This window comes from Lepidochelys olivacea (assembly GCF_965140295.1).
Source record: "Lepidochelys olivacea isolate rLepOli2 genome assembly, chromosome: 17".
Lineage (NCBI taxonomy): Eukaryota > Metazoa > Chordata > Testudines > Cheloniidae > Lepidochelys > Lepidochelys olivacea.
The window spans coordinates 9310767-9337675 of NC_140427.1; the positions used below are offsets into that span (position 1 = coordinate 9310767).

At 38.3% G+C, this 26909-nt stretch overlaps 1 protein-coding gene across 3 annotated transcripts in view; it reads right to left on the reverse strand.

Moving 5' to 3' along the window:
- Nucleotides 1-26909, reverse strand: part of NF1 (neurofibromin 1) — a 168252-nt gene that overhangs the window by 100669 nt on the left and 40674 nt on the right. For 2 of the 3 annotated variants that reach the window (XM_084650626.1, XM_084650625.1), the window contains exons 15-30: nt 24752-24831; nt 22514-22637; nt 17871-18023; nt 16226-16472; nt 15647-15720; nt 15434-15517; nt 14309-14749; nt 13674-13813; nt 12993-13115; nt 12451-12534; nt 10997-11113; nt 10186-10367; nt 9864-10075; nt 8681-8842; nt 6723-6826; nt 4229-4364 (exon numbers count right to left, since the gene is read on the reverse strand). In XM_084650626.1, the coding sequence (XP_084506752.1) occupies nt 4229-4364; nt 6723-6826; nt 8681-8842; nt 9864-10075; nt 10186-10367; nt 10997-11113; nt 12451-12534; nt 12993-13115; nt 13674-13813; nt 14309-14749; nt 15434-15517; nt 15647-15720; nt 16226-16472; nt 17871-18023; nt 22514-22637; nt 24752-24831 (2463 nt within the window). The remainder of the gene's footprint in view (nt 1-4228; nt 4365-6722; nt 6827-8680; nt 8843-9863; nt 10076-10185; nt 10368-10996; nt 11114-12450; nt 12535-12992; nt 13116-13673; nt 13814-14308; nt 14750-15433; nt 15518-15646; nt 15721-16225; nt 16473-17870; nt 18024-22513; nt 22638-24751; nt 24832-26909) is intronic. The other variant, XM_084650627.1, reaches the window with a different exon arrangement.

The following is a 26909-nucleotide window of genomic DNA, read 5'->3' on the forward strand; positions in this document are numbered from 1 at the left end:
AAGTTTTCATCTTCAATCCGCTTCATATTTACCTTCTAGCACAGTGGTTCAACCCATGGGCCACTTGCTATCCAACCAGCACACAGCTGCGGCCCATGTGACATCCTCAGGGCCATACAGGTAGTATACATATCTCATGTGGATGTAGCCCACAAAACAGAGCTCCATAAGTGGCCCACAATGGTAAATAGGTTGAGAACCACTGTTCTAACATGTATGATCAGTTCAGCACAAAATCCACCTACTAATAAAACTAGTTTCACACTGCTGAATCTGGTATAACGGCAATTCACAACAAAAAAGTTGTGACAAGATCAGCTGAAATTTCTATTCTATTTAATCAAAAGAAATCTCAGAAATAGATACTGCCACACACACTGTGCGTTAGGGAATAAATTTCTGTAGCAAATCAGAATCCCATCCTCATGTTAAGAAAAAACACAGGTCTCTTTACACACACCAAACAGTGCTCTTTGATAATGGTATGTTGACTGAGTTTGTTCTCGACTTCCTATCTTGCACAACATATGGAATAAGTTACCTGAAAATGAGTGAGCATGTGTACTAACCATTGCAATAACCAGAGGCTTAACTATTAGTTACGTGTTGGTGATTTACACGAGGAAATACCTCTTATCATGAATTCTATTCGCACTACCCGAAGTGCTATTCAGTGTGGTCCTGACTATCCAAATTAAATCTGTTTTAATGAGATTGTTGCATTAACTGAAAGCAATTCATTTTCAGAATCAATTCTGATTAGTATTTCCTTCACATCCATTTATAAGGCCCCCCAAAATACTGCAAAATTAGTCCCATTTGCAAGACTGAATACACTTCATGCTGGGAGATGGCAGATTCCCTTAGGGATTTTTATGAGGTTGCTTAAAAGAACTGTTTTACTCTTTCCCAGCCAAAATTATTATATATGGGGGCTGTATGTTATATATGAACCATAGCGTTCTAAAAGTAGAGTTATATAATGCAAAATAAAGAATGACAATTCAGACATAATTCTCATTTCTTTAGTCTTGGCCACCATCTTCAAATTTCTCTAGTACTTGAATGTAGGGGAATAAGCTAATGAATGTTTTGATAAACCAAATGTGGCGTAAAGAGGAGAAAGTAGGAGACAATGGGGAAAGAAATGCAAATAAAAGGCTATTCACAACAAATTCAAAATCAAGCCTTATTTACAGCAGGCTGAAGATAGCAGACTGTTCAAAGACCTCAAGTACTCCTCAACTGCCAGATGAAGACTAGTTTATTTTAGTATTGTATTTTTCCAATTAATCTCATTTTTCCAATTACTCTTATTTGTACTTTTTGGCAAAGTCCAATGAGACACTTGGTTCCAAGAGCAACCTAGTTGGTACATAAATGCTTCAAAAGGTGAGAAGTAAAAATGTATCTTAGTAGTCCTCTGTAGGATTTTCTTTGGCAATATCTCAATGTATATGTTCCAGTAGCCATGGAATTGAACTAAAAAACTTCTGTACACAAACAAATGTAACTGTTAGAATATTTTCAAACCTATTTCTATCTCAACAAATTTTGCTAAGTAATAGCATATAAGAAACTAGCTCAGACAAAGAGACAGAACCTAGACCAGAGGAAACAACATCGAGTAACTGAAGCAATACTCAAGGTTTTATCTAAAGTTGTCAGTCGATAATGTTAAAAACACCCCCGCACATCATCCATGAAGCAGTATTTGTTTCATCTTGAAAGGAAACCTGCCTGTCATCCCCTCAAGCCCACTGGATGCAACTTCCTAAAACCACCCCTAGATGGAGAGAAAATGAACGATCAGACTATTTTATATCACAGACAAGCTATTTTTGTAGATCTAGACCCACATAAAAGAGAGTTGATGAGAGGTATCTTTCAATGACTTGACTGTGAAATCAATGTATTTCTCTTTATTCCCCTTATTTGGCATTTTGTACTTGAAGACCTGTGATTAAAAAGTTAAAAAATAAAATAATCTCTGCTCAATTTGCTTTGGATATCTAATAATCTTCAGGAATTCAAGAAGAGTCCTATATTTTCAATCAGCACCAAAAACAATGCATTGTTTGTAGAGTACTCATCTTAAAAGCCAAAAAAGTTACATTTATAGAAGGAATAGTCAGTGGGTAGAAAACAGCGATGCAGTAGTTCTGGTCTACCCCGGTATGGGTAATTCTTTTATAACACACAAATAGCTCAGGAAAGTGTGTTCACCCATAACTTAAGACAGGATTATTTGCTATGGAAAAGTATCTTTTTCTCTTTTCCATACGGAAATGCATGCTGCCAAACAGGATTGATTCTTTGCTGTATTGGCTTCAACACAAAAGTAATTGCAGATGGGGTCTCTGTTTTTGCATCATCTTATTCCTTACTTGCACCTGGATTTTTTGCATCCCACCTTTAAAATTAAACTTGGATACCACTCAGATCCAAGATGTGGTACCACTCAGGGTCACCAAATGAAATGAATAGGTAGCACCTTTAAAACAAACAAAAGGAAGTATTTCTTCACACTATGCACAGTCAACCTGTGGAACTCTTTGCCAGAGGATGTTGTGAAGGTCAAGACTGTAACAGCGTTCAAAAAAACAACTAGATAAATTCATGGAGGATAGGTCCATCAATGGCTATTAGCCAGGATGGGCAGGGATGGTGTCCTAGCCTCGGACTGCCAGAAGCTGGGAATGAGCATCAGGCGATGGATCACTTGATAATTACTGTTCATTCCCTCTGGGGCACATCACATTGGCCACTGTTGGAAGACCGGATACTGGGCAAGATGGACCTTTGGTCTGACCCTGTATGGCTTTTCTTAGGTGCAGAACATATGCTGCACCACCCCATTTTAAGGTTACCAGTGTCCTACCTGCCAATAGATGGAACTTAAAACTTTCTCTCCTTTTACAATATATAGCTTCATAATAGAGAATGCTTTTATATGATTAAGTATAAGAGCTTAGAGAAATCTTTCAGAAAGTGCTCGATGAGAGAGCACAGTACATGTGGGACAAAGGAATAAAGACTGAATGTTGCATTGGCTTGGCTCTCTCTATGCTCACAGACACAACACTTCCTGAGTCCGCAAGTTTTACTAGCTTCAAGAGTAAGTCCTAAGACAACTCTCTACTAACATATTGCCATTAACATTTCAGGATATATGCCGATTGAGACAATCTAAATTTAAACTTACTGATGCAACATCAACTTGGAATTTAGAAGTTATTTTAAAATGACAGGAGTCAAATAAGAGCTTCTACTAAAATCAATAGAAAATTTGTATAAAATAGAGTTATAGGAAGAAACCCTCAATCTGTGAAGCTTGTATGATATTTTCCATTTTAACCAGCTTCACAATAAAGTGAGCTGAAGAACATTTTAAACCGTTAGTTCTGTTCATTCGTATCTGATGAATAATAGTTCTGTTCATTCGTATCTGATGAATAATATTTCTGCAGAACTAACATGGATAATAGTTTTTATACGTTTTTTTACTGAAACAGAAAAACAGTTACGATTTACTTCAAAGATAACAGTTTGTGCACTTACTGTACTTAAAATAGAGAACTGAAGACAACTATTTAAATTCAGGGACCAAGCAGGCTTTTTAATAGCTCTTGTATTTATGCAGCTAACACATACCTATGATCTTTTTAAAGATCGATGGATGGATAATTATACTATTATGTAGAGCAAACCATCTATTAGTTGAATGGATTTTATACAGGGGAAGTCACTCCAGGTACAGAAAGTAAATGTGCATATTGCTATTAAATTCAAAACACTTGTTTAATCTTCCTCCACACTTGCCAGATTTTCCCTCTTTGTTGCCCTCACCCTCAAAGGCTCCACACTGTACACTTCTGGCAATAACAGCTGCCCTCTTACCTCCACAGCTAACCAATGCTGTGCCTTCAGTCTCCTAGTAGAGGTATTAGAGCAAGACAAGATGACCTCACCCTTATTAGCTCAGGGTGCTCAGGTGTGAATTCAAAGTGGCAGGCCAGCCCCATAAACACAGTTCATTCCCTAGGCTAAGATTATGTATGCTGAATTTCAGCTTGGAGGATTAATTACATAAATCCTATAAAACAGTTTTAAGAAAGAAATGGTCATAGCACTTTATTATTGGCCCATGGCATGAAATAACAGTTTTAAACCAGAAATTCTGACCTTTGCTATCTCTACAACATTTAAACCCTAACTGTGGGCATACCTGGTACAGACAATGGCACACGCTGCGAAGCTGGGGTGGAAACTCAGAAGAGGAATTAATGATTGCATGGAAGAATTTCTCGGTCATCTGCAGGAGACTCCGTTGGTTGGCTTCAAGACTTTCTGTATGCTCCAATCTGCAACAGACCCATACATATGACAATCTTTCAAAATGTTACCATTCAAAAAACATACAAGTTGCTCTTATATGTTCGATAGCAGCCATGTTTCAGTGTAACGTTACTAGCAACCTTGTTGAAATGCCAACGACCTACCAATAGAGACATCTGCACAATAGATTTAACCTAAGAGGCAGAATGAGTTGAACAAAGTAATTTACAAATATCAGGCCATTTTACAGCTTTGTAAAAAAAATCATGATAATAGAATTCTCATCCATCACTACCCTTAACCGCCATGAACACAGTTTAGGGTCTCACATACCCATGGAGGACGAGAAGTCCAGCAATGGTATCATAAAGTTGAGGACATCTCCAACAAGACAGGTATTGTTTGTGCCTTAAGATCCGCATACGTAACAGGTTTTGTCAGGGTCATGGTTTTATTGAAAGTTCAAGCAGTTACTGAGGTAGCCATAGATAGGTATATTTCATGCAGGTAGAAGGGGTATTTATAAATGTGGCCATTTATCACTTCCCAAAGTCAAAGACATGGATAAAAGCACAGAAAAGGAAGCTTATTTTTTGGGAAAGCTATTTTAGCTAGCGTAAAATAAAAAAAGAGAGAGACTTGCAGAACAGAGTTAGAAAAAAAAAGCAACTATAAAATAATCTAACCATTTAGTATATATTCTGAGGAGATATGGGAGTAATCAGGACAAAGTAGGCCATATAAAAAGAAAAACTTTCGTAGCTGAGCAACTGGTTTACTGGCTTAGAGCAAATGATCTGCAGAGCTATGGGCAAGAGTCACATACATCAGGCCAGATTCGTATGTTCCATATTCAGGTATGGCACTGGCCAATGGCCATGCTGCCAAGGTGGCACCGTAGAACTCGACGCAGCATCCAGTGACCAATCGAGCTGGTGATGCCTTGGCAAGGGGCTAACCTACCCTTCCGTGCCAGAGGAATCCTCTTGCGGTGACCACGGGGGAGCCATCAATGCCTGCGTCTGTCATCTGACCGTCGCCACTGGAAACCGGCGCTTCGAATGGGACCGGTACCGCAATGGAGATCACTCCCGCAGAGCGGGTGATGGGGACCTACGCCGAGAAGATGACCAGCGGGAGGGTGAACAGTGCTGGTAATACAGAGACCAGTAACTCCCCCAGGCGACCTGCGTTAAGAGGGCAGAGTCTGCGAACGCGGTGCCGGTGATTTAGGGTGAGCCCCTGAAGGCCTGGACTGCGAAGCCGTAGATCTGTGGCATGGAGTCGGAGAGTATTGCCTCGGTTCAGGAGACAGGCAGTGCTCACCTGCCCCTGGGGGGTCTTGGCGACTAGCCTGCACTTGTAGGGAGCCTTTGCCGCTCCCTGGGGCGCACGCGGTGCCACCAGCGGTGGTAGAGGCCTCTGATCTCTCTGCTCCAGGAGAGCCTGGGAAGGCACCGATCCCGCCACAAGTCTGCGTCCCCAACTGCTCCTTGGAGTTGGCAGTGGATCCTTTGGGGGACTAAGGGCCCTGACTGGGGAGAGACATCCATGTGGCTCCAATGTGGGTGGGCGGCCCGAACTGGCTCCTTTGCCCGATGGCCTTTCTTCCCTGGTGCCAGAGAGCCTTGTTTCTTGGTCTTCTTCCTGGGCACGGCGACAGAGAGCAGTGCTGGGGGCGTGCTACGCACTGAGACAGAGGTATTAGCAGTGAAGTCCAGCTGGGATGGCTCGGAAGCTGGTTGGAGGGCAGCTTCCATGAGGGGAGCCCTCAAATGGATGTTGTGCTCCGTCTGAGTCCTGGGTCGAAAATGGTTACAGATACAACTCCTGTCCTTCACACGTGATTCCCCTAAGCACTTGAGGCAACTGCTGTGGGGGTCACTAACAGGCATAGGCCTGTTGCAGTCTGAGCAGGGTTTAAACCCCAAAGGACCAGGGAATGTCCCGCCTGGGGCTAAATCCTCGATGGGACTAACTTCTAGCTACATTTAACAATTACTTAACACTAACTTCTATAAACAAACTATTTACAAGGCCCTAAGGCTCAAAGTAGAAGAGATGAAACCGCTAGCCCTTGCTGTGCAAGGGAAGGCACTCCGACTAACCACCATGGGCGGTAAGAAGAAACTGAGTGGGCGTAGGGCTGGCAGTGCCCGATATACCGACGCATGTGCGCGGCACTCAAGGGGGTGCCAGAGCCAACCCTACGGATACCACTAGGGCAAAAATCTCTGACGACTACGCACAGGGGCACGCACACACCTAGAATGGAGTCGACATGAGCAAGCACTCAAAGAAAAAAAATCAATTCTGTCAAATTAGTGTGGATGGGAAACAGGCTTATAAATAATGATGATGATAATTTTTTTCACATTTCAAACCTTGTAGGATCCACCTCAAAGCTGACATGTTGCCATTCAGAGGATGTGATCACAGTCCTCAATAAAGGTTCCAGGAGCTTCTGCAGATATGTAGCACCATATACCTATGGAGAAAATACATCAGAATGTGTGGCCAGGCCAGCATAACTCAAAGCACAAGAATATTTTCAAATACTGAGTATGTCAAGCTTTATACACTAATTCTATTTTGTCCTACATCTGATTATGTTTGTACAAGCAATGAATCTTAAAATATATTCTCTGAGATTATATAGTTCTCATAGCCAGAATGCTACACACACAAGCAAACATATGCTTAAGAAATGTGAAAAGTACTTAGAATTATCACTTTCCTGTCTGAGAAGTTTATGCACAAATGCTATTAAGTACTATATTAAACTTTTGAAGTATATCAAATTAAAGCAAGTAAACTTTCAAAATAGTACAATAAGAGAAACATGTGAATACAAGTCACTACCTCTCTCATTTATAACACGTTTTTTTAAAGACTGCATACTCCTACCTACCCAAAAAGATACCAAGTTCATCATCACTGCTTTATTCGTAGAAGTATCTATGCAATTTGGGTACCAAATGCTTATTTTCTTATGAATTGAATGCACAGAAGGAGGAAATATTTCTTGAACAAGTTAAGGACAGAGACTGTTCCACAGCTTTTTAAATAAGATGGCTGATAAAACAGCTACCAGTTAAAATAACTTTTTCGCATCATCTTTGACTTGATAAACAGGTCTTAAATTGATCAGATTAGGGCATAGGACAGAATCATATAAAGTTAATATTTGTACTTCATAGGATCATTTTTGGAATGCAAAGTTATAACTGAGTTCTACAATTATTTTCATAAACGATTCCTCCTAAATAACTAATTAAAGCAGAAGTTATCAAATGTTGTAAGCCTCTTTAAAAACAGATGGGACTCCTGCTTAGCCTACATCAATTCAATGCCCCCATCTCAGTTTACCTAGTTCCTAACAAGGCCTTAAACTGGAATTCAGTTTATTTGAAGAAAGGCCAGACTTTGTTTCCCATCTCTGTGAGGACAGAGAGAAAGACACCTTCTGCAAAAAGAAAAGGAGTACTTGTGGCACCTTAGAGACGAACAAATTTGAGCATAAGCTTTCGTCAGCTACAGCTCACTTCATCGGAAACTAGCCTCCTGGGCGCAGCCTTCCAACTCTTCAGTAAGCTAGATCTGCATTCTAGAATCACCCATCTGATGGCCTGGGCAGACTTCAACTAAACCAACTTAAAATACATTTTAATATTCAGACTAGGACTGAAGACTGCAGTGACTGCCTAACAGATTCTAAAATATTAGAAGATGGATAAGAAGAGCATTAGCTAGTCCAACACTTGCATCAAATAGGAAACAATTATATTCTACCTGCATTTAACGAACATTGACTTGAATGTGTCTACTAAGTCTGCTATAAATACTTCTATTATGCAAACTTTTCCATTACGGTATTCAACTTCCACCCTGGTAGCTCTGAAACAGATGAACCCTGCAGAATGAACACTGGGCTCCCTGGAAACTTTCAAGGCGGCCTCCAGATTAAAGTGTGAACTAAAGAGGGTGTGTCATGAAGTCGCCAAAAAAGTTTTGCCCCACCACCCCATCCCAAATCAGGCCTCGGCATGGAAGGTCTCCAAGGATTAGACACCGTAAGTCTTTATAAAAAAAAGAACTGCATGGCATCTTGATGAACTTTCAAGAATTGTCTGTGACTGTGTAGACAAATACAGCCATCAAATTATAGCTTGCACTCTCCAGTCATCAGAACTATCTTATTTTCAATTATCTATTTCAAGTACTCAGAGTTTAATGTAATCCAACTGCAGTTTCACATTTCTGAGTTAATATATTTTTTCCTGTTAGTCTGTCACTCTTCAAAAGAGTTTTATAAACAGGAACCGAAGCTCATATAACTTACCTTAAAACAGAAAGTCATTATTTTACTGGCCAAGCTATTTCCCCTGAACAGAGTCTGCATGGAATCTGCCAATTCCACTTCCTTAGAAAACATGTTCCAAAGCAGCTGGTAGAGCAAGTGCCGGGAGTCAAAGAGGGTGACCAGGACACGAGCTAGTTCATCCTTAAGGAACAGAAATAAAGAGGTTAGTGTGTCAGAGCAGTGAAGAGGCTGGATTGTGAAAACCTCCCCAAACATGTCTAATGTAAACTGTGCTAGAAAAAGATGTCAGTGACAATTTGCCTCTCAAGTATTCTAGCTTGCGCTAAATATTTTCTTCTAGTTAGTAGTTTGTCCTGTTTTGAAATATTTGACCACGTTAAAATTTGTATAGCACAGGCTGAAACATGGTCTAGAGTGTTTCAGCCTGTGCTACACAAATTTTAATGTGGTCAAATATTTCAAAACAGGACAAACTACTAACTAGAAGAAAATATTTAGCACAAGCTAGAATACTTGAGAGGCAAATTGTCCCATTAAGTCTTACAAGTAAACCTTAAAGTGTGCTCATCCCACTCCCCCACTTCTAATTTTATTTCTAAATCTCTCCTCGAGTACCCCACCAGATCATGTTATTCTGGTAGGTTCTTTAATATGTTCCTAAAACCATCTCACTTGTGAGCCTATGATGAACCAAGGTGGAAGTCTAATTGATTCACCCACTGTATAAACAGACCAGACAGACAGACCAGGGAAAAAGCACATTAGGTTACCAAAACACAGGCCTACTCTGGTATTACAGTACATATACCCAACAGTCCCCACACCGAGCAACATTAAAAGGACAAGAAAAAACTATTTTACCATAACAGGCTAACAATTACCATTTCAACTATAATTTTAAAATATACCACAATACCTTAGTTTAGACTAAAGCTCTCAGCAAAATAGACCCAATCACAGTTGTAGAACCCTCTGAGAAAAAGGTCATGTATTACAACACAGGCCCTAACAGGGTAGCCTCAACTCTTCGTTTCTTTAGTCAACTTTTGTTTCAACATTATCGTTAAATTGGAAGAGCAGTAAATTTAATTCCAAGTCTTATGTAAGACTTTTTGAAGGAGTTAAGCAGGTTACACCTTACGAAACAAAATGCACTTGGGGTTAACAAATGTCATGTAACTGGATGTGTGAATCAACTTACCCACTGCGAACAAGGCACCACATTGGCCAATGCCATAGCAATAGGTAGCTCTCCTTGGTCACCCATCATAGTGACCAATTCCACCAATCTCTCAAACCGATCTGCTAGTACAGTTTCTGCTAGCGTATCAAACTCTGTACCCTGCTGTAGAATTTTGGTGAGGACTTCCATAAATGTAGCTCTTGTCTGGAGATCTTTATGATAACCTAAACCTAACAAGATAGTAACAAAATAAAGACTTGAGTCACAAAGTCATGTACTTCTTAATTAAGGCTCAAGCCTTCGTATGTGAATCATAAACAGTTGATTCTAACTACTTTACCTATTGAGTGCATAAGGCCACTGTCCACATTAGCATTGAGTAAGTTTGACATCGCAAGAACAGTGCAGTGTCGCAACGAAGCCAGTCTTCGAGACATTCCACGTTTCCTGCCACCTGTTTGTGCATTTTCATCTTCAACTTCACTACAGTCATTTAGAAGGTTCATAAATAGAGTGAAATATCTAAAACAAAAACAACATTTGTACATATGGATAAGTGAGACTTTGTTTAAAAAAAAGTCAGTCTTCGAGCAGAATGGTCTAGGATATAAAATAGAATGCTCTGTTGTACACCTCCCAGAAATATAAGTTAGACTTGCTCTGGGTATTTTTCTTTTTGTTTTCTTTTGTGTTCTACTGTGATTATTATTATCATCATCATCATCATCATCTACAGCTTCTAAAGAATGTATGTTGAGAGTGCGAAGGCAGTATCACAAAGCCTGCATGGAGAATTCCTCAGACCCGGCAACTGAATTTCATGAGATTGCTTTTCTAAAAGATTGCATATTCTTCCATTCATAAAATTAAAATTGAAACAAGATAATTCTGTGAAATAAGCATATACACATGCTTGGAGAAAACAAAGTTACATTTAATGACTGCTTTCCAAATATTTTTACTTTTACCAACTGAAGTGTTTGCTTAAACCTAGGAGGGAGATTCGTAAATTCAGAGGATATACTGAGGCAACTCCCTGAATAAAATTAACCCTTGCAAGATTAAGAATAATTTGCTTCATAATAAACATAAAATAATGCATCTGCCTTAAATTATAGTAGAATTGAAATTGTTTGAAAATGACTATTTACTTAAGAAATAATTGGGATTTGGCTTCCATCAGTTCAACACCATCTCCTTCTTCAGGCTGTAGTGGAAGCCCAGCAAGAAGAGAGACCACTGCTTCCATACTTGCTTGGTCTAGATCTCTGAATCAAAAATGAAAGAGTTAAATTAAACAGGGCCAGTGTCTTAGTCTAAAAACCTTACTATGCCTACTAAAAATCTAAGTCTAATTTATAAGATACTTATGGATCATATTATAAGCATGATCACTCTTTCTGCAGTTCTCAGAATGACATTAGCTTTGGTCACAGTTCATGGCAAGTCCAAATGAAATGACTCTCATTCATAATGTTAAAGGTGAACTGAATTTTTTTTTTTTTAAATCTTCAACCATTTGTTTAAAAAAATGTAGGTTTAATCTTAAAAATGACAGTTACATAGTTTAAACAAACTGTTAAGTTAATTCCTCTTACTTGCCAAAACTGAAGTTCAGAGCTCTGCATTTTCCTTTAGGTTGTAAGACATGCAGCCTATGTTCTGTTTCAAGGTGTACAGTCACCAAGTAACAAGAGAAACAGAACCTGAACTTGGGTCTTGATAAGCAAAAACCCTTGAACAATACAATGAAGTTTTCTTTTCAAAGGAAGCCTCGAACATGTATTGCCTTTATACTAAAGTCGTCAAAAGAAGTTTAAACATTTTATCATTTTACATATCACCTTTAGCAGATGAGGGTTTCTCTACAAAAATGTTTATGGCTGGATCTGCAAAAGGATTTAGGTGCATAACTTCCACATTAGGCGTCTAACTCCCAGAATCTGGCTGCATTCGGATTCGCAAAGCACCTCTCCCAGGAAGAGGGGTGGAGCTTTGTACACACCCCTGTGGCTGGCATCTCCAATTAGCTCCTTGGGCAAGGAGCTGTCTCCCGTATTGTTTTTTGTGAATCCCGTTCTCAGGCACCTCTCTCTCCCTATTCACAGAAAAGGGCCTAGATGCTGACACGCAGGTTTTGAATGCAAGTGATTTTCTTAGGCACCTAAATTGATTGTGAATCTAGCCCCAGTGTGACTCTACTCTGCACTAGTCTGCATGGACCCTGCTGATTCGCGGTAGCAGTTCGTTGATGTGCTCTCATCTACCACCACTTGAAAGAGGGCTAGATGAAAGCCCATTAACTAATTGTTAATATGTCAGCAGTGTCCACACAGTTAGTCCATGGAAGGCTTGTGAGGGGCAGGTTCACACCCCAGCTTCGCCATGAACTAAATGGTCACTTACACAAGCCCTGAGGCCCTCTAGAAGTGCGATGCCTAGCTCGTATCTCTCTCTGAATTAGCATGCTGAAAAGAGTAGCGCAGCTGCGGTAGCGTGGCCAGCAGCAGCTACCATGCCAGCTTACGCGAGCTGGGAATCACACCCCCGAGCATGCAGTGTCGAGACAGCCTCAGAAAGAGTGTTCTGTCAACCTCTCTCTTACCTTGTCAGGCATTTTACATCTTCATCTGTTGCTTGGTTGGATGTGCCCATAACCCAGTCTGTCAGATATTCCACCATTTTGTTCCTATAAGAAATACTACAGTACAGAAAACTGAAAATACACTGTCTGAAGTTGGTGGTGCTCAAGGTGGTATTTTTAATTATTAACTTTATATTTTACAAACACATTTAAACTGCAAACCTTAACGATTAACTCGGTTTAGTAACTGTAGGGTACTGATTAAGGCTCTGATCCTGCACTGACTTCCAATAGAACCCTGCACCCATGTAGAGTCCCTACTGTCAGACTTCAAGAGGACTCTGCACAGGCGTAGAGGTCCATGGTAGCAAACCCTGATGCAGGATTGAGGCCTAAATTAAATACAAAGAAACAAGAAAATGTTTTGCATGTTAGTAAGAAAGTGTCACCCCCACACCCACCTGCCCACTATACTCCACAAGAACACACTACCCCAAATAGAACCACTATAATTATTATTATGAATTATCGTTATTGGCATTACTGTTTAATTTAGTACTCACCTAAATTTCATCTCTTGGCAAAATGAAAGGTCATCTCGCCTCTCCATCATTACCTCCACTAGTTGACAGAGTTTAGTTTTTATTTGAATTGCATGTACCAAATTTCCGAGCACACGTACGTATCTGTGAAGGTCAGAGTAAGTAAAACACTAAATAAATTAACTTCAAAGCATTCGGGGGGGGGATGACACATTTGAGGAATTTCTTCTGGTTGTCTAAAATTACACTTGTATAACCAGTCATTGCAGACCTTGCGTGAGATTTTCCAATCTGTGACCAGTGGCTTTTAAAGCAGCTTGAGATAGCGAGTGAAGAATTTCCTCTGTGCTGGGGAAGCTGACTGAGATGGCTCTGTACCATCCTACACAGGTCCCCACTTACCCCACAGATGAAGTGAGAGGGAGACGTGTCATTAATGTTTTGGAGATAGGAAGTGAGAGAAAGGGAGGAGACGGGGAATGGCAGAGCTGATAGTTTGACTGTCTACTGGAGGACCTTACATCATGGCAAAAATCAGAGCTGCTCCCCTATAGCTTTAACTTCTGCCAGTGTCTGGGGGCTGAGAATCAGAACATTAACCAGCTTCCTATTGCACCCAAGCAGAGCATGAAGGGGGGTGGAGACACTGCGTGATTATCTAAAAACTTACTCTGCAGAGGGGAAACAGTCAAGATTTCTTACCTGACTAGATTTAGCATCATGGTCTCTATACTAGCTTGTCCCAGATGTTCTGAGCTCCCTTCAGTATGATTATCAAGCAGGTTTTTCATTATAGCAATAGTCTGCTCTACAAATTGTGTGTTGGTCTCAGTTAACAAAACCTATAGGAAGACGACATCGAGTCATAATTCTTAGAAGTGATGCCCAAAAATAAATGAATTAAATGTATACAGTATTAGAAAATATTCATATTACTGTAGCACTCGGCAGCAATCTAATGGACAAGTATTGTTCTGATTAACCTACTCAGAAGAATTCCAACACTTAACAGAGCTAAGTCTCAAAGTTTATCTAATAAAGACAGCATTTTCCCAGAATATAAATCCTATTAAGTAGGAAGATAGTTAAAAGTTAATAAATTTAAGCATGCTAGACTAATATAGTCTGGAATCTCAAATGCAAATTAAGAATTGTATGGTCTATTCACACAATCATCATCATGATGCCTTCCATCATGTAATAAATAGTTCTCTGGCTCTTTGTGTAAAAACACAAACATAAAGAGGTAGGTATCAATTTTAAATATCTATGTGAAGGGTAAGATAGCTGATATTTTCAATCTGATAAAAATATGAAAACATATCCAAACATTTTACCTGTCCTTGAGAGTCAAAAAATTTGCTGATAGTATTCTTCATTTTGTTAAACAGCATTGGATAAAGTGCTGGACTCAATTCCAGACCCACCAGATCTTTAATATTAGTCCGTATCTGAAGTCCCACTTTCTCATGGTTACAGACCATTAGAGATAGTAATCTATCTATGAATTTGCTAACAGGAGTCTCTGCATTTCCCTCGGTGGATACCATAGATATCATGGAGCCTTTACGCTCATTGATTGGACCCATGGGTGGACTGTAAGTTGCTAATCCTGCATTGCTGCGATGCTGGAGACACACTCCTCCAAGAGCACACAAGAACCCAGTCATGTTGATCCATTCCTGCAGAGAATCTGTGTCAGACAAGTCTATGGAGCCTCCCCCACTAACATGAGACATTCGTCGCCTGACAATTGTCTTGTGAAGGCTATCAGTAACCTGGAAAAGAGTTGTTCAAAATGAGATCTCTCTAGAATTACAAGCAATTATCAGCTAAAGAAAACAGACTTTAAGTGTCATTCAGTAAAGAAATCCAATAATTTATAAATTTAAAACAATGTCAATAAAAAACTATTCAATTCTCAGGAGATTTTGCAAATCGTTACATCAGAGGCAAGTAGGTAGGAGAGTATAAACTGAAATGTATCCTTAAGTCACATTCTCTGTCAATCACTTAAAAAAACAGACTATACTGGCTTATGATTGGTACCAATGATACATTTTTAACTCTTATTTTCATAGTAAATGTAAGGGAGACGTGAAAATTTTTGACTTCACGTAAGCTTGAGAAACACTGATTCTGATCATGATTACTCTGTTTCCAACTATACTGTGTACTCAGTGAAGTGGGCAGACAGGGTGAACCCACTAGTATACGGCAGAGGTAATGCCCAACTCAGTGTATCACTGCAGAGCGCACAGGAACAACTCATTAGCTATGGAATGAATTCAGAAGTAACTCAAGTCACCCATATGAGGGATTGATTGAAAAAAGAGTGTTAAATTAAAAGTTTAAAAAATTAAAGTTAGATATAAATTAATATGGTAAACTTAAATGACTAGAAAATACAAGATTTCTGTCAGCACTTCTGATAACTGAATAGATAGGAAGCTTCAGAATACCTGGCCATCTTCCATTTTGGTCTTTGGATAGTTGAGGATTAGTTTTGTAGCTTGTTCCCACTTTGTATGTGTATCTTCCCATGCCTAAAATACATCACATCAAGAATTTCAGATATTTACCTCAGATTACTTCCTACAACAACACTACTGATTGCTTTCCACACAACATATTTTCAGCTACCAATAAGAAACATTTTCATAAAGAGAACTTACTTCAGTGTTGCCTGCAGTTGGATGTTCAATGCGCCTTAATAATGCCATCACTCTTTTCTGAAGAGCTGCTCTCCCTAAGCAAGGAGTATACAGTACAATAAAATTAATCTAACAGCCATTTTTATTTTAAAATAAATCTTTATTAGAAACGAAAGCTTGCATAAATAAAAATGAATATTCTTAAAAAAAACCAGAAGACTTGTAAGACTTAATCACAAGCACGCCAGTATTATAAAAAAAATGTTTTCGGGGAAACTCTCTCCTTCACTTAAACTATCAGGTCTAGGTGTTCAAAAATTCAGTCAGCGTCCCCCTACAATACTTGATCTTACTATTACATAAGCATTGCAGGGAGGAAGCAATCTTCAAATATTTTGTATCAAAGAAAATTTTTAGTCTTTCTACATGTAACTTCATTCATGGAAACTGCCATGAAATCACATGATTGAGACAGACTAGAGATAAGTATTACAGCATTTCACTTATACCAGGACTAGCTTTAACATTTTGAAATATACTTTAAAGAACATAAATAATACTCAGGTAGACAAAAAGTTTGTTTAGTCTCTCCCTTCTTACCTGTAGACATCATATTGCTGACAGACGCAAACTCCATGAAGGTGTTGTAGTTTGGCAAAAAATTATGTACCGAGACTTCATCTACTCCACACCTGATATCTGCTTCCTCACAGAGATGACGGAAACAGGACATCGCAACAAGAACTGCCTCAATGTCAGGGCTCCACAGAAACATGTACAGGGCAACCTCTAATTTTGTTTGGGCTTGGCGACATATTGGAGTTCCACTGCATCCTGCTGTACTTTCCTTGGGGGGAAATACATTTGCATATCTGGTAATATTACTTAACAGGCAATTTTCTCAAAATAGATCTTTATCCCATTCCTCCTCCTGCAAATTATTTGTATTCCAGCAGCACCCAACAGCCCCATCTGAGATCAGGGCTCTGTTTTACTGTGTATTTGTACGGCACCCAGGATGAGACTGTCCCATCAAAGAGTGTGGCCCAGTGGATACAGGACTGGATTCAAAGGACCTGTGTTCTATTCCTGGCTCTGCCACTGGTCTGCTTGGTGACCCTGGGCACGTGCTTTAATCCTCTGTGCCTCAGTTTCACTGCTGTAAAATGGGAATGATACATACCTCCTACATAAAGCACATTGAGATCTACTGAAGAAAAAAGGTTTATATGAGAGCTAGGTATTATAAATGGACAAGATATCTTAAGTGTGGGAGGATGGAAGTATTATCAAATGCAGGTGTGTGTAACAACTTGTTTCTCCACTAATGTGTTTTTCACCAAAATAATGCAAAAAAACCTAAACCCGCATAAAACTATCAACATTTACTTAAACAGAAAATTTCATTAGTTTGATATCTGCCGTGTGACTAGAATGTTTATATTTTCTTCATTCAGCAGTAGACTTTAGGTGGACTCTAGTGGCCTCAGCACAGGACTGGGAGCCAAGTATTTAATCCCATCTCTAACCCATTGTGTTCTTGAAGAAGTCACTATTTCTACCTTAAGTTACCCCCATAAATAAAAATGGGGATACTACTTATCTACCTCTCAGCAGAATGAAAAACCAATTTATGCTTATAAACTGCTTCAAAGATTAAAATGTTTTAAGAGTTATGTACATTGTTACAGACTACCAAACAAAGGTCATTTAAAAAAGGCAAGTTAGAAATCTTGGCTCATGACAGATTCAGTTACAACATTCTGCTCAACTTTTTCCATAACTAATTCATGTTGTAGGTGAAGAGCTGAAAACATTAGCGTATAAAAGGAGCCCCTTTATTCAAACAAGGATGAAGATTTTCCCTGCCTTGTGCTTTTTTATTTAGCATATGTTCAGACAGCATGGAGATTTAGAAATCTGGAGTCTGAGATTTAATAAACGCAGACAAATGTGTAAACAGATTATGGTTTAGGCTCTATGAAGATGACACCAAAATTTTAGTTTCAAACTCTTAAAAATGTTGCATTTACTCTAGCCATCTTAGCATAGTGACCTTGAGCAAACATCAACACCTAGCTCATGAGACATTTACGTTTAAATTCTCCTATACCCTTCGCCCCACCCACATAACAATGTTTAAAATACTTGAAAAGAATCTCAATATAGTAGTACAAATATAACTGATTTTGAGGGTGGCAATGGAGTTTATTTTAAAGTATTAAGAATACAAAATGTTAATTACCATGGAAGAGTTGCCTTTCCCTTTCCTGAGAGTAGCTCCTGGAGCACAGCGCATCTCTTCATGGTCAAGAGAAAGTTGACTAGCTCCACCGCCAGAGACATCGCATCCTACCCCATAAAGGAAGAGAAAATGACAGGAACTCCTATCTGATTGCTATAAAGAGAGGTAAGAAAAATAGTCAATCACCCTACTTTTATAAGGGAGAAAGGATGGGTTACAGCAGCTACACTCACGAAAGGAAAACAGCACCTCTTCCATCTTTCACCCTGAAGGCTCCCAAAGAGCTTACAAAAATTACTCATCGTAATTGTGTCACTCACCTCTGAAATGCAGCTACCTCTGGGGTGGAATGCAGCACCTGTAATAACTCACACAGCCATACTACACAGCAGACAGGAAGTGAATACCACACCCAAGTCAAATGCAGAAGGTACTCAAGCTGAAATTTGGCCTGGAGAACGGGTCAGTGCCCACACGTTTTCTAATACTGCTATTTATTTTGTCTGCTCAAAGTGGCAGAGAGTTTATTAAACTGCTTGTAAAAGCAATACAGACGAAAGTATTAAGAGAATTATGTTGTACATATTAGAAACAGAGGAACAAACGCTGATTTGTAAATGCAGATGAGAAACTGACAATGGAACTTTGTAAGATCAAATGGTGTCACATTAAGGATAGCTTAGAAATGCTTTTTAGCACTATATAAGATATATCTTGATAGAAATCAAGCAAAGGCACCTTCCCCAGCTCAGGAAGACACTATGTATTTTCTCCACATACTTCCTTCCCTCTGGGCATCTTCATTATTTAGAATGCCTGTAGATCTTGCATAGAATGACAAAAGCAGATATGTTTGACTTACAAGAACAATCCTTATGCCAAGCTTAAAGGCTGATGCTTTAGGTAGCAAAATTTCACACAATAGCCCATGTGAACAGGGAAGAAGATACTTCCCTAAACTTCACGTGAGGAGAAACAGTGGGGCAAAAATGGAAGACTGCAGAGGGCCGTAAGAGCACAAGAACAGTTCATGCCCATCTGAAATGGGCATGTTTGTACAAGAACACATCTCTTGAAGCTCCTTGAAGGCATTTCCTAAAAAGAGAAAATTAGAGTTCAATTCTTAAAAATAGGGACTATGGGATGTGAAAATCATCAGTGGAATCAGTACAATTATACTCTGTGAGGACTTTTTTACATTGGAGGGAACCAGAGAAAAAATTCTCTCAATCCCAAGAGACAGTTAACCCACATTTGCTGAATAAGGAAGTGGAAGCTGTTTACTGAAGTTGCAAGTCAAGAAAGTGAAGAAATTAAAGCTCTAATAAATGTTATTTCTGTTGTATTGTATATTTTATTGTGTATATTTCAGGTTTAACTGGATAAAACAGGAACAGAAATTACTGGTTGTGAAATGGAGCAGAGTTAAAGTTGCTCTAAAAAACAAACGTTACTTTTTCCTAACTGATTTTAACCAGTAAATGAAGTCCATTATTCATGTCTGAATACTGGTGACAGTAGAATTTTCAGAACATTTCTCAATTCATCACGAACTTTGTACACTCAGCAGCTGGTCTCCCAGTAATCTGCACAAACTATCTATCCTTCCCCTTGCTGGTCATCCTCTACTGCAATGACCCACCATCATTCCTTTCATGATAACTTTTGAAGTTATTTCCAGCTCTAAGCCTGATGTGACCAAAGTATATAGATTTGCACCTGTTGATTTCTAAGAGCAGAGTTCATTTTGCTCCAACAATATTTCTATCGTAAGCATTCATCTTCTTTTCTGACCAGGAGACAAGTAAGGATCTTCATCAGCACCACATCTCAAAGGCTTCAAATTTCATTTTGTCTGCAGCATTCGTTTTCCAGGTTTTACATCAGTAAATCACGATAGCAAAATATTGAGCTTTTCACTAGTCAACCTTCGTACATTTCAAGATGCCACGGTTTTCAACACTTTTGGAAGGAAAGCCATGGCCAAGTAGGATGCCTCTGTTCTGCCATGATAGCTCTTGTTGGAGAAAATAGAGGGTGGTTTTCTGTTGCCTTCCCTCCAGTTTATGGCTGCCATGGGTTAAATCATGGTTCACCTCTTCTGCCATTTGATGGCATTTCTTGCATCAAGGGTCCCATTATCTCCCCATGCCCTCATCTTTCTGAAGCCATTGACGCTTTTTGAGGCTTCAGCCCGTCGCAGATGGTACTGCCATTTTGGTAGCAGCCAATAATACAGCCTGACCTGGTTGATTTTAGCTATCACAGTCTAAATGTTTAGGAGAAAACAATTTGAGACAACTTTGTTAAAAGACCCATTTCTCAGAACCATAACTAGTACAAGTTTTACCTTAACTTCTCTTCCAAGAAATGAAACAATAAACATTAAGATGATTCTTAACTTGAAGAATAGCTGATTCTGACTTAAAAGCCTTGGAAAATCTCTGATAGTATACTGCATACAGTTTAAAGATCTGAATTAATTTATACTCTGAATACCTGAGCTCTAGGGATAAGGACTTGAGGACCAATTGTCTTGAGAATTCACTTGATGTTTTGTTATGAGGTGGTTTTTTTTAAATGTATGTATCAGAAAATGGAAAGAAAAAAAAACTTACTACCTTGGATCAGTTGCATCCAAGATGTCAGAGTGTTGTTTGGGTTAGTGTAATTTTTGTGAGAAAAGTCCACATACTTGGAATGTTACCACCTGACTTTCCTTTCTTCAGCTTATGCCCAAACTTATTTTTATAGGGAAATGGGCACAATGGGGAAGCATTATGGACCAAATTCACTGGTGCACCTAGTCAAGGGAATAAGGGAAATGATTTTGGGAACATGTTTTAAAAAAAGTAAGACCATAAGAACTCTTGACATTTTCTTTATGCTTGTGTATTGCTTTCTGTCAGAGACTGTAAGCTCTGTGGGACAAATCCTGTCTCTTCAGTTGTGTTTGGAAAGCTTATAATAATAAATATCAAGCTCCAGATAAAAGTGATTCTACAAATTTCAGGGATGGGCATATTATGTAAAAGACACATATCTATGCCATAATCAAATGTGCATCAGGCTACCTGGACTTGTGAACAGCAGGACTGAAAACACAAGTCACTGTATTTGCAAAGACTGGGCACTGAAATAGATCAACCCTTAAAATACGCTGTAAAGGTTATAGACTTGGCGACTTGCAGAAAAGTCCTTGTTTTATCAAGGTATTCAAGTCCCCTTCACATCCAAATCATGGAGATCAAACTCCCCAGGTGAGCCATGGAGGAAAAGTAACAACAGAAGTTGAAAGTTCGAAACAGCTTTTAGTAAGAACCTCAGGCAAAGGGGTGAAGTATCATCTTGTTCTCGTGGAAAATGGTGAAAGGAGGATGAATCGAGAGTCTAGAGTACAATGACATATTAAGTAGAGGTGAGGATAACCAAAAAAGCTGCACAAAGATCAAACTCACAAGAAGAGCTGGCCAAAATCAAGTCCCTCTGCATCTACAAGCACAACTGTAGGAGACTCTTGAGTTTCTTAATGTGTAAAACAAGATGGATAGCCCAGTTGCAGGAGTGAGATATGCACAAACAGTTGCAAGCTAAGCCTCCAGAAAAGTAAAGAAACTGGACTTCAGAGAAACCAGGAATCCCGCTTGAGATACTAAAAATACAGTGAGCAATAGTGCTTTTGGAATCCTGGGTACCAAATACACTAAAATGGAAGTTGTGGGGGAACTTTAATTTTTTTCCCACATTTTATAAATATTTTAATAGGAGATACCCAAGGAACAGGCCTGTTTGGTAGTCAGCATAAGAAAGACTGAGAAAAAAGTTCATGTAGTAACAAAGCTAATAATAGGGATACAAGTGGCAAACAAGTCACACACACTAATCCTCGCTCTAAAATGGAATCCTCTCTTATTTAAGAAACACTGTATATGTGAAGAAGTCCAGAAATAAGACAGAATGTCCTTTAATCACTGGCATTTTAAGTTATCTGGAACTGAAGTTTGAGAACACTACTCCCTCTTCTCTACCCTGATTAGGCCTTCTTTACTGCTGAATATGTAACAGGTTTGGTTTTCCATCTAGCTACTGATTTTCTCAGAGGTGATCTTGCAATAGCTAGAGAGAGTCTGGGCTTGTACTTTGACACAGTGAGACAATCAGAAAGAGAAGTAGGACAGAATTTTGGAAGTCATTCTACCATGTCAGAAGAATGGGTATCTTATTGTGTCTGAAGATGTACACATTATCCTCATCATCATCTTTCTTGCACTGACAGAAATTTCTTACAATTTTCATATATAAAGCAACAGTGATCAACAAGTCTTTAGTTCCGCAAAGTACATTTTTCAAACCTTTTGGAAGACATGCATTTCCTATGCAGAAACAGAAAAAAAAAATTCTACACAGTGTTAGCTATGTATTTAAAAAGACCTAACCAAATGTAGACCATTTGAGACCATGATATATAGATAGATATAGATATATCACATTCTGCTCTGTAAAGAAAGATAAAGTGCATTAACACAACTAAAGGTGGAGCTAGTAAAATTTCTTTCAATCACAAAGAAATTACCCAATATACAGAGGTAATAAAGTAAAAAAGAAAAACCTGATTTAACAGATTAACATTAACATTTACTTACTTTATTTTTCAGAAGAAATTTGTTCCTACAGATCAGAATCTCACGCAACCACTTGAGGATTTCTGTGCTGCTGAGCATCTGATGACCAGTTAGTTTCTTGCAGATATAGAAAAGCATTTGTGAACTGCAGCAAAATGAAATTCAGTATTAGCTATATTATCTAATAATCCAAATACAATTTCTTGATAAAGACATAGCATCATAGAACTGAAAGGGACCTCGAGAGGTCATCTACTCAAGTCCCCTGGCAGTAATAAGTATTATCTAGACCATCCCTGACAGGTGTTTGTACAACCTGCTCTTAAAAATCCCCAATGATGGAGATTCCACAACCTGCCTAGGAAATTTATTCCAGTGCTTAACCACTCTGACAGTTAGGAAGTTTTTCTTAATGTCCAACCTAAACCATCCTTGCTACAATTTAAGCCCATTGCTTCTTGTCCTATCCTCAGAGGTTAAGAACAACAATTTTTCTCCCTCCTCCTTGTAACAACCTTTTATGTACTTGAAAACTTATGTCCCTTTTCAGTCTTCTCTTCTCCAGACTAAACAACCCCAATTTTTTCAATCTTCCCTCTTAGGTCAGGTTTTCTAGACCTTTCATCATTTTTGTTTCTATTCCCTGGACTTTCTCCAATTTGTCCACATCTTTCCTGAAACGTGGCACTCAGAACTGGACACAATACTCCAGTTGAGGCCTAATCAGCATGGAGTAGAACAGAAGAATTACTTCTCGTGTCTTGCTTACAATACTCCTGCTAATACATCCCAGAATTGCGTTTGGTTTTTTTGCAACAGCGTTACACTGTTGACTCATATTTAGCTTGTGATCCACTATGACCCCCAGATCCCTTTCCGCAGTACTCCTTCCTAGGCAGTCATTCCCCATTTTGTTTGTGTGCATATATCCATATATCATTACATGGCATCAAGGAATCAGTAGGAATATCCTATATGGCATAATAGTCCATTTAAAATATAAAGAGTATATTTTATATAACAAAGCTGTCCCCTTCCACCTCCCAACAGGCCATTTTTTATTCCCTAGAGGAAATTAAGTGATTTTGGTACTTCTCAGATGTCCAGTCTTCAGGGCTGTTGATTCAGAACTGTGATTCATTTATCACAGAACTGATCCAGCTCAGAGGGTGGCAGTACATGTTTACCTACATTGCCCTGATGTGTCTCAACTCTGTTAGTAAGGAACACACATCTAGGAGTGTTCGTTCAAATCCATTCAGTACACTGTTAAAACTGCCAAAGAGTCCCGATTAGTGTCAGTTTTTATGGTTTTTTTGCCCCCAGCCTGAACAGACAACAAACTCATCATAGCTATATAATATAGTTTCAATTACTGCTAGCCTAGGCAGGACTCAAGCCAAAAATGTAAAGGTGAAAGCCTATCCACATTACCAATCCCTGAAGCCATATAATGCACCAATGAAGACTAATTTATTGATGCGGAGAGCAATGTGTTCTGGAAACGTATACTAAATTCCTTTCTCCTACCAAAAAAAAAATTGTGTACTGATACACATCCTATGACAAAGCATGAAATATTTTAAGTTTATTTTCATGATTCACAATTTCAGGTTCATGCAGGGTCACATTTAATGTCCATTTTTGCCTTCTTGTGAGTGCTGAAATACCTTTTCCCTAATAGTCTCATCTATCGAGTCAATTGCTGCAATTGCTATATTATAAGTTATAAAATAAAATGCTAGATTATCTTAGTCAGTAGAATTCTTTATTAAAAAACCCTTTAGGACAAGGCAGCTGACTCGCACCAGTGAAATGAACTTCCACATAAAGTGAGCTTTAGTTTCAGAAATAATATTAAGTAATTCCATAGGGGTGGGTTTGCTGGATTTATCCTGCCTTAGTGCATAAATACATTTTTTTTAAAAAGCAAATAGTAAGCATTTCAATCAGATAAGATAAAAATTATAAACATATTTTTAATTAACAGCCACAGTTACAACTGAATACTGGATTAAAAACCTCTGACAAAGCTAGCAAGATATCTGTGACATGCAATTTCTGTAAAAGTTAACTAGTAAAATGGAAAAGGATTTCTGTGAAACTAAACAAGATAGTGTATACATGAATAGTTTTGGTTTTAGAGACACATTGAAACTACTTGGCTTTTTTCAGACAAGTATAAATCACAGCTACTTCAAAAGAAAAGACATCTCAGACAGGGCTATTTATCTGATTCATAAAAGCTAATTTACCTACCTAATTTCCCAAAATGTTTCTATGGGTGCATCTGGATTCCATAAATCAATGCTGTCTAACTGATGAAGAACTAGCAAGGCCTGAATTCAAAACAGAGTAGCTTTTCACTTAAGAGAAAATAATTTGCAGAGTACTTCAGCATATGCAGCAAAGTAGATTAAATATATATGAATCCAAATATTAATTATATTTACATTTAAAATAGTAAATCTAATGGAAAACAAAAATATGCAATTTTTTTTATGGAAAAGCAGAAGTTCATTATTAAGCAAGCTTCCATAATCATCTTTTAGCTTTTATTAAATATTTACAACCCAAACTTGATACATTATCTTGTATTACTTGCATGTGAATCTCCAAAATGAACCAAGGACATGTCAAGTCTTTTAAAAAGGGAACTTTTTACTTTAGTGTTTACTTCAATGACCCATCTGGAAAAATGTAATGAAACAGCAATCCTGCTGGTATAAAACTAGAATAGCAACAATAGAGCATCTATAGTTGAAGAATTCTCTGTTGTAAGAAAAGAGGTGCAATTTCTTTGTTTTCAACTTGCAAAAAGTTAATTAAAATAACAGTACATTCTGACCAGAACTGGGAGAGTATTAGCAAGCATATTTCAAAAATATTCATTTTCATTTTTAAAAATTATGTTTGCACCTCTTTGGGGTTTATTTTCTTCAATTATTCTCTTGAACAAGTTTATTGGTTTAAGGAAACAGCAAGGTTTAAACAACTATTGAAAAATGTTTGCAGAAAAGTAATTATGAATTTTAAATATGCATAGTCACACCAGAAACTTGAAAGAACAGAAATGGACTATGTGACCTATGTGCCCAATCAAAAGTGACAGCTCATATAGCAAATACTCACAAATGAGCTCAACACCAATAATTTCTTCGGGAAAATATTTGGCAAATAAATGTGAGAAAAATCACAAAGTCACGGACAATTAGCAAGCAGAAAAAGTAAAACTGCTGGTTACAAGTTATTCACCAAAATATAGTTATGGCAAGCTCTCAAGAGCAAGGGAAATTTAAATTAAAAGCTGCCACGTCATCCGTAACTATCCTTGGGTAATGTGACAAATGAGATGCTTCATGTAAGATCACCTACTGTTTGAAGACCCCTGCTAAAATGTCCAAAGAAATTTAATACTTTGGTGTTTATAAAAAAATTTTTTTTAAAAAAAATAAATAAATAAAAGAATCAACGATAGAATAAGCAGCTCTACCTCGAATTCCTAACTTTATCAATCTAACAAATTCCATGAAAGCAGAGATTGTAAGAGCTGTGGTGGCAAAATAATACCATTGAAAGTGACATTTCCATCAGCTAGGGCAGATCCCCACACACTTGTGTAGCAACTTTTAATGATTTTCAGAATAGTTCGTAACAGGAACCACTTTGAAATAACTAAGCTAGAAGAAAAAAAGATGGTAAGTGGGTTAAAGATTGAGGACATAAAACACACCAGATTCTCAGCTAGTGTAAATTGCTGGTACTCCATTCAAAACAGAGCTACCTCGGCTTACTCCAGATCAAAGTCTGGCCCAGCATGCCTAAACTAAGTAACATAACTAACGGAAAATCAAATCCTTCATCTAATACTATACATTAGAGGATGGGTTTGGGAGAGTTTGTCATATTTAAATTGTCCAAAACACTTCCAAGCCAATCACAGTACTTTTATTTAAAAAGACACCACTGTATTCTGGGCCAAAACAACATACGGATACTGTAACATTTGGAGTGATTATCATTGATGGAAATGCCGCAATGCAAGCCGCAGAATTTAGCTACAAAGATTGAGTGAAGCAGTAAAAGCAACACCCTGAAGAATGTTTTAGATATCCTTTCCTTCAATATTTGAAAGTTTTCCCCCTAGAAGCGTGGAAGATGGAAGTCTTAGACACAGTGCTCCTGATAGCATGTGCGAGCCTCAAATCACAGTAATCCAGGACAATTTAATAACTTGTAATTTAACTGAGACATAGAATCTTTCCTTCTCACACACCAAAAGAAATTGACGTCTCTAGTTTCAATATATTTTAAATCTGTTATACATTTCTACCACCAAGAAAACGCATCAACGTACCAAACTGAATGGCAACTTACTCAGCAGCCTTACATTAGCAATATAGCATGGACGGCTTAG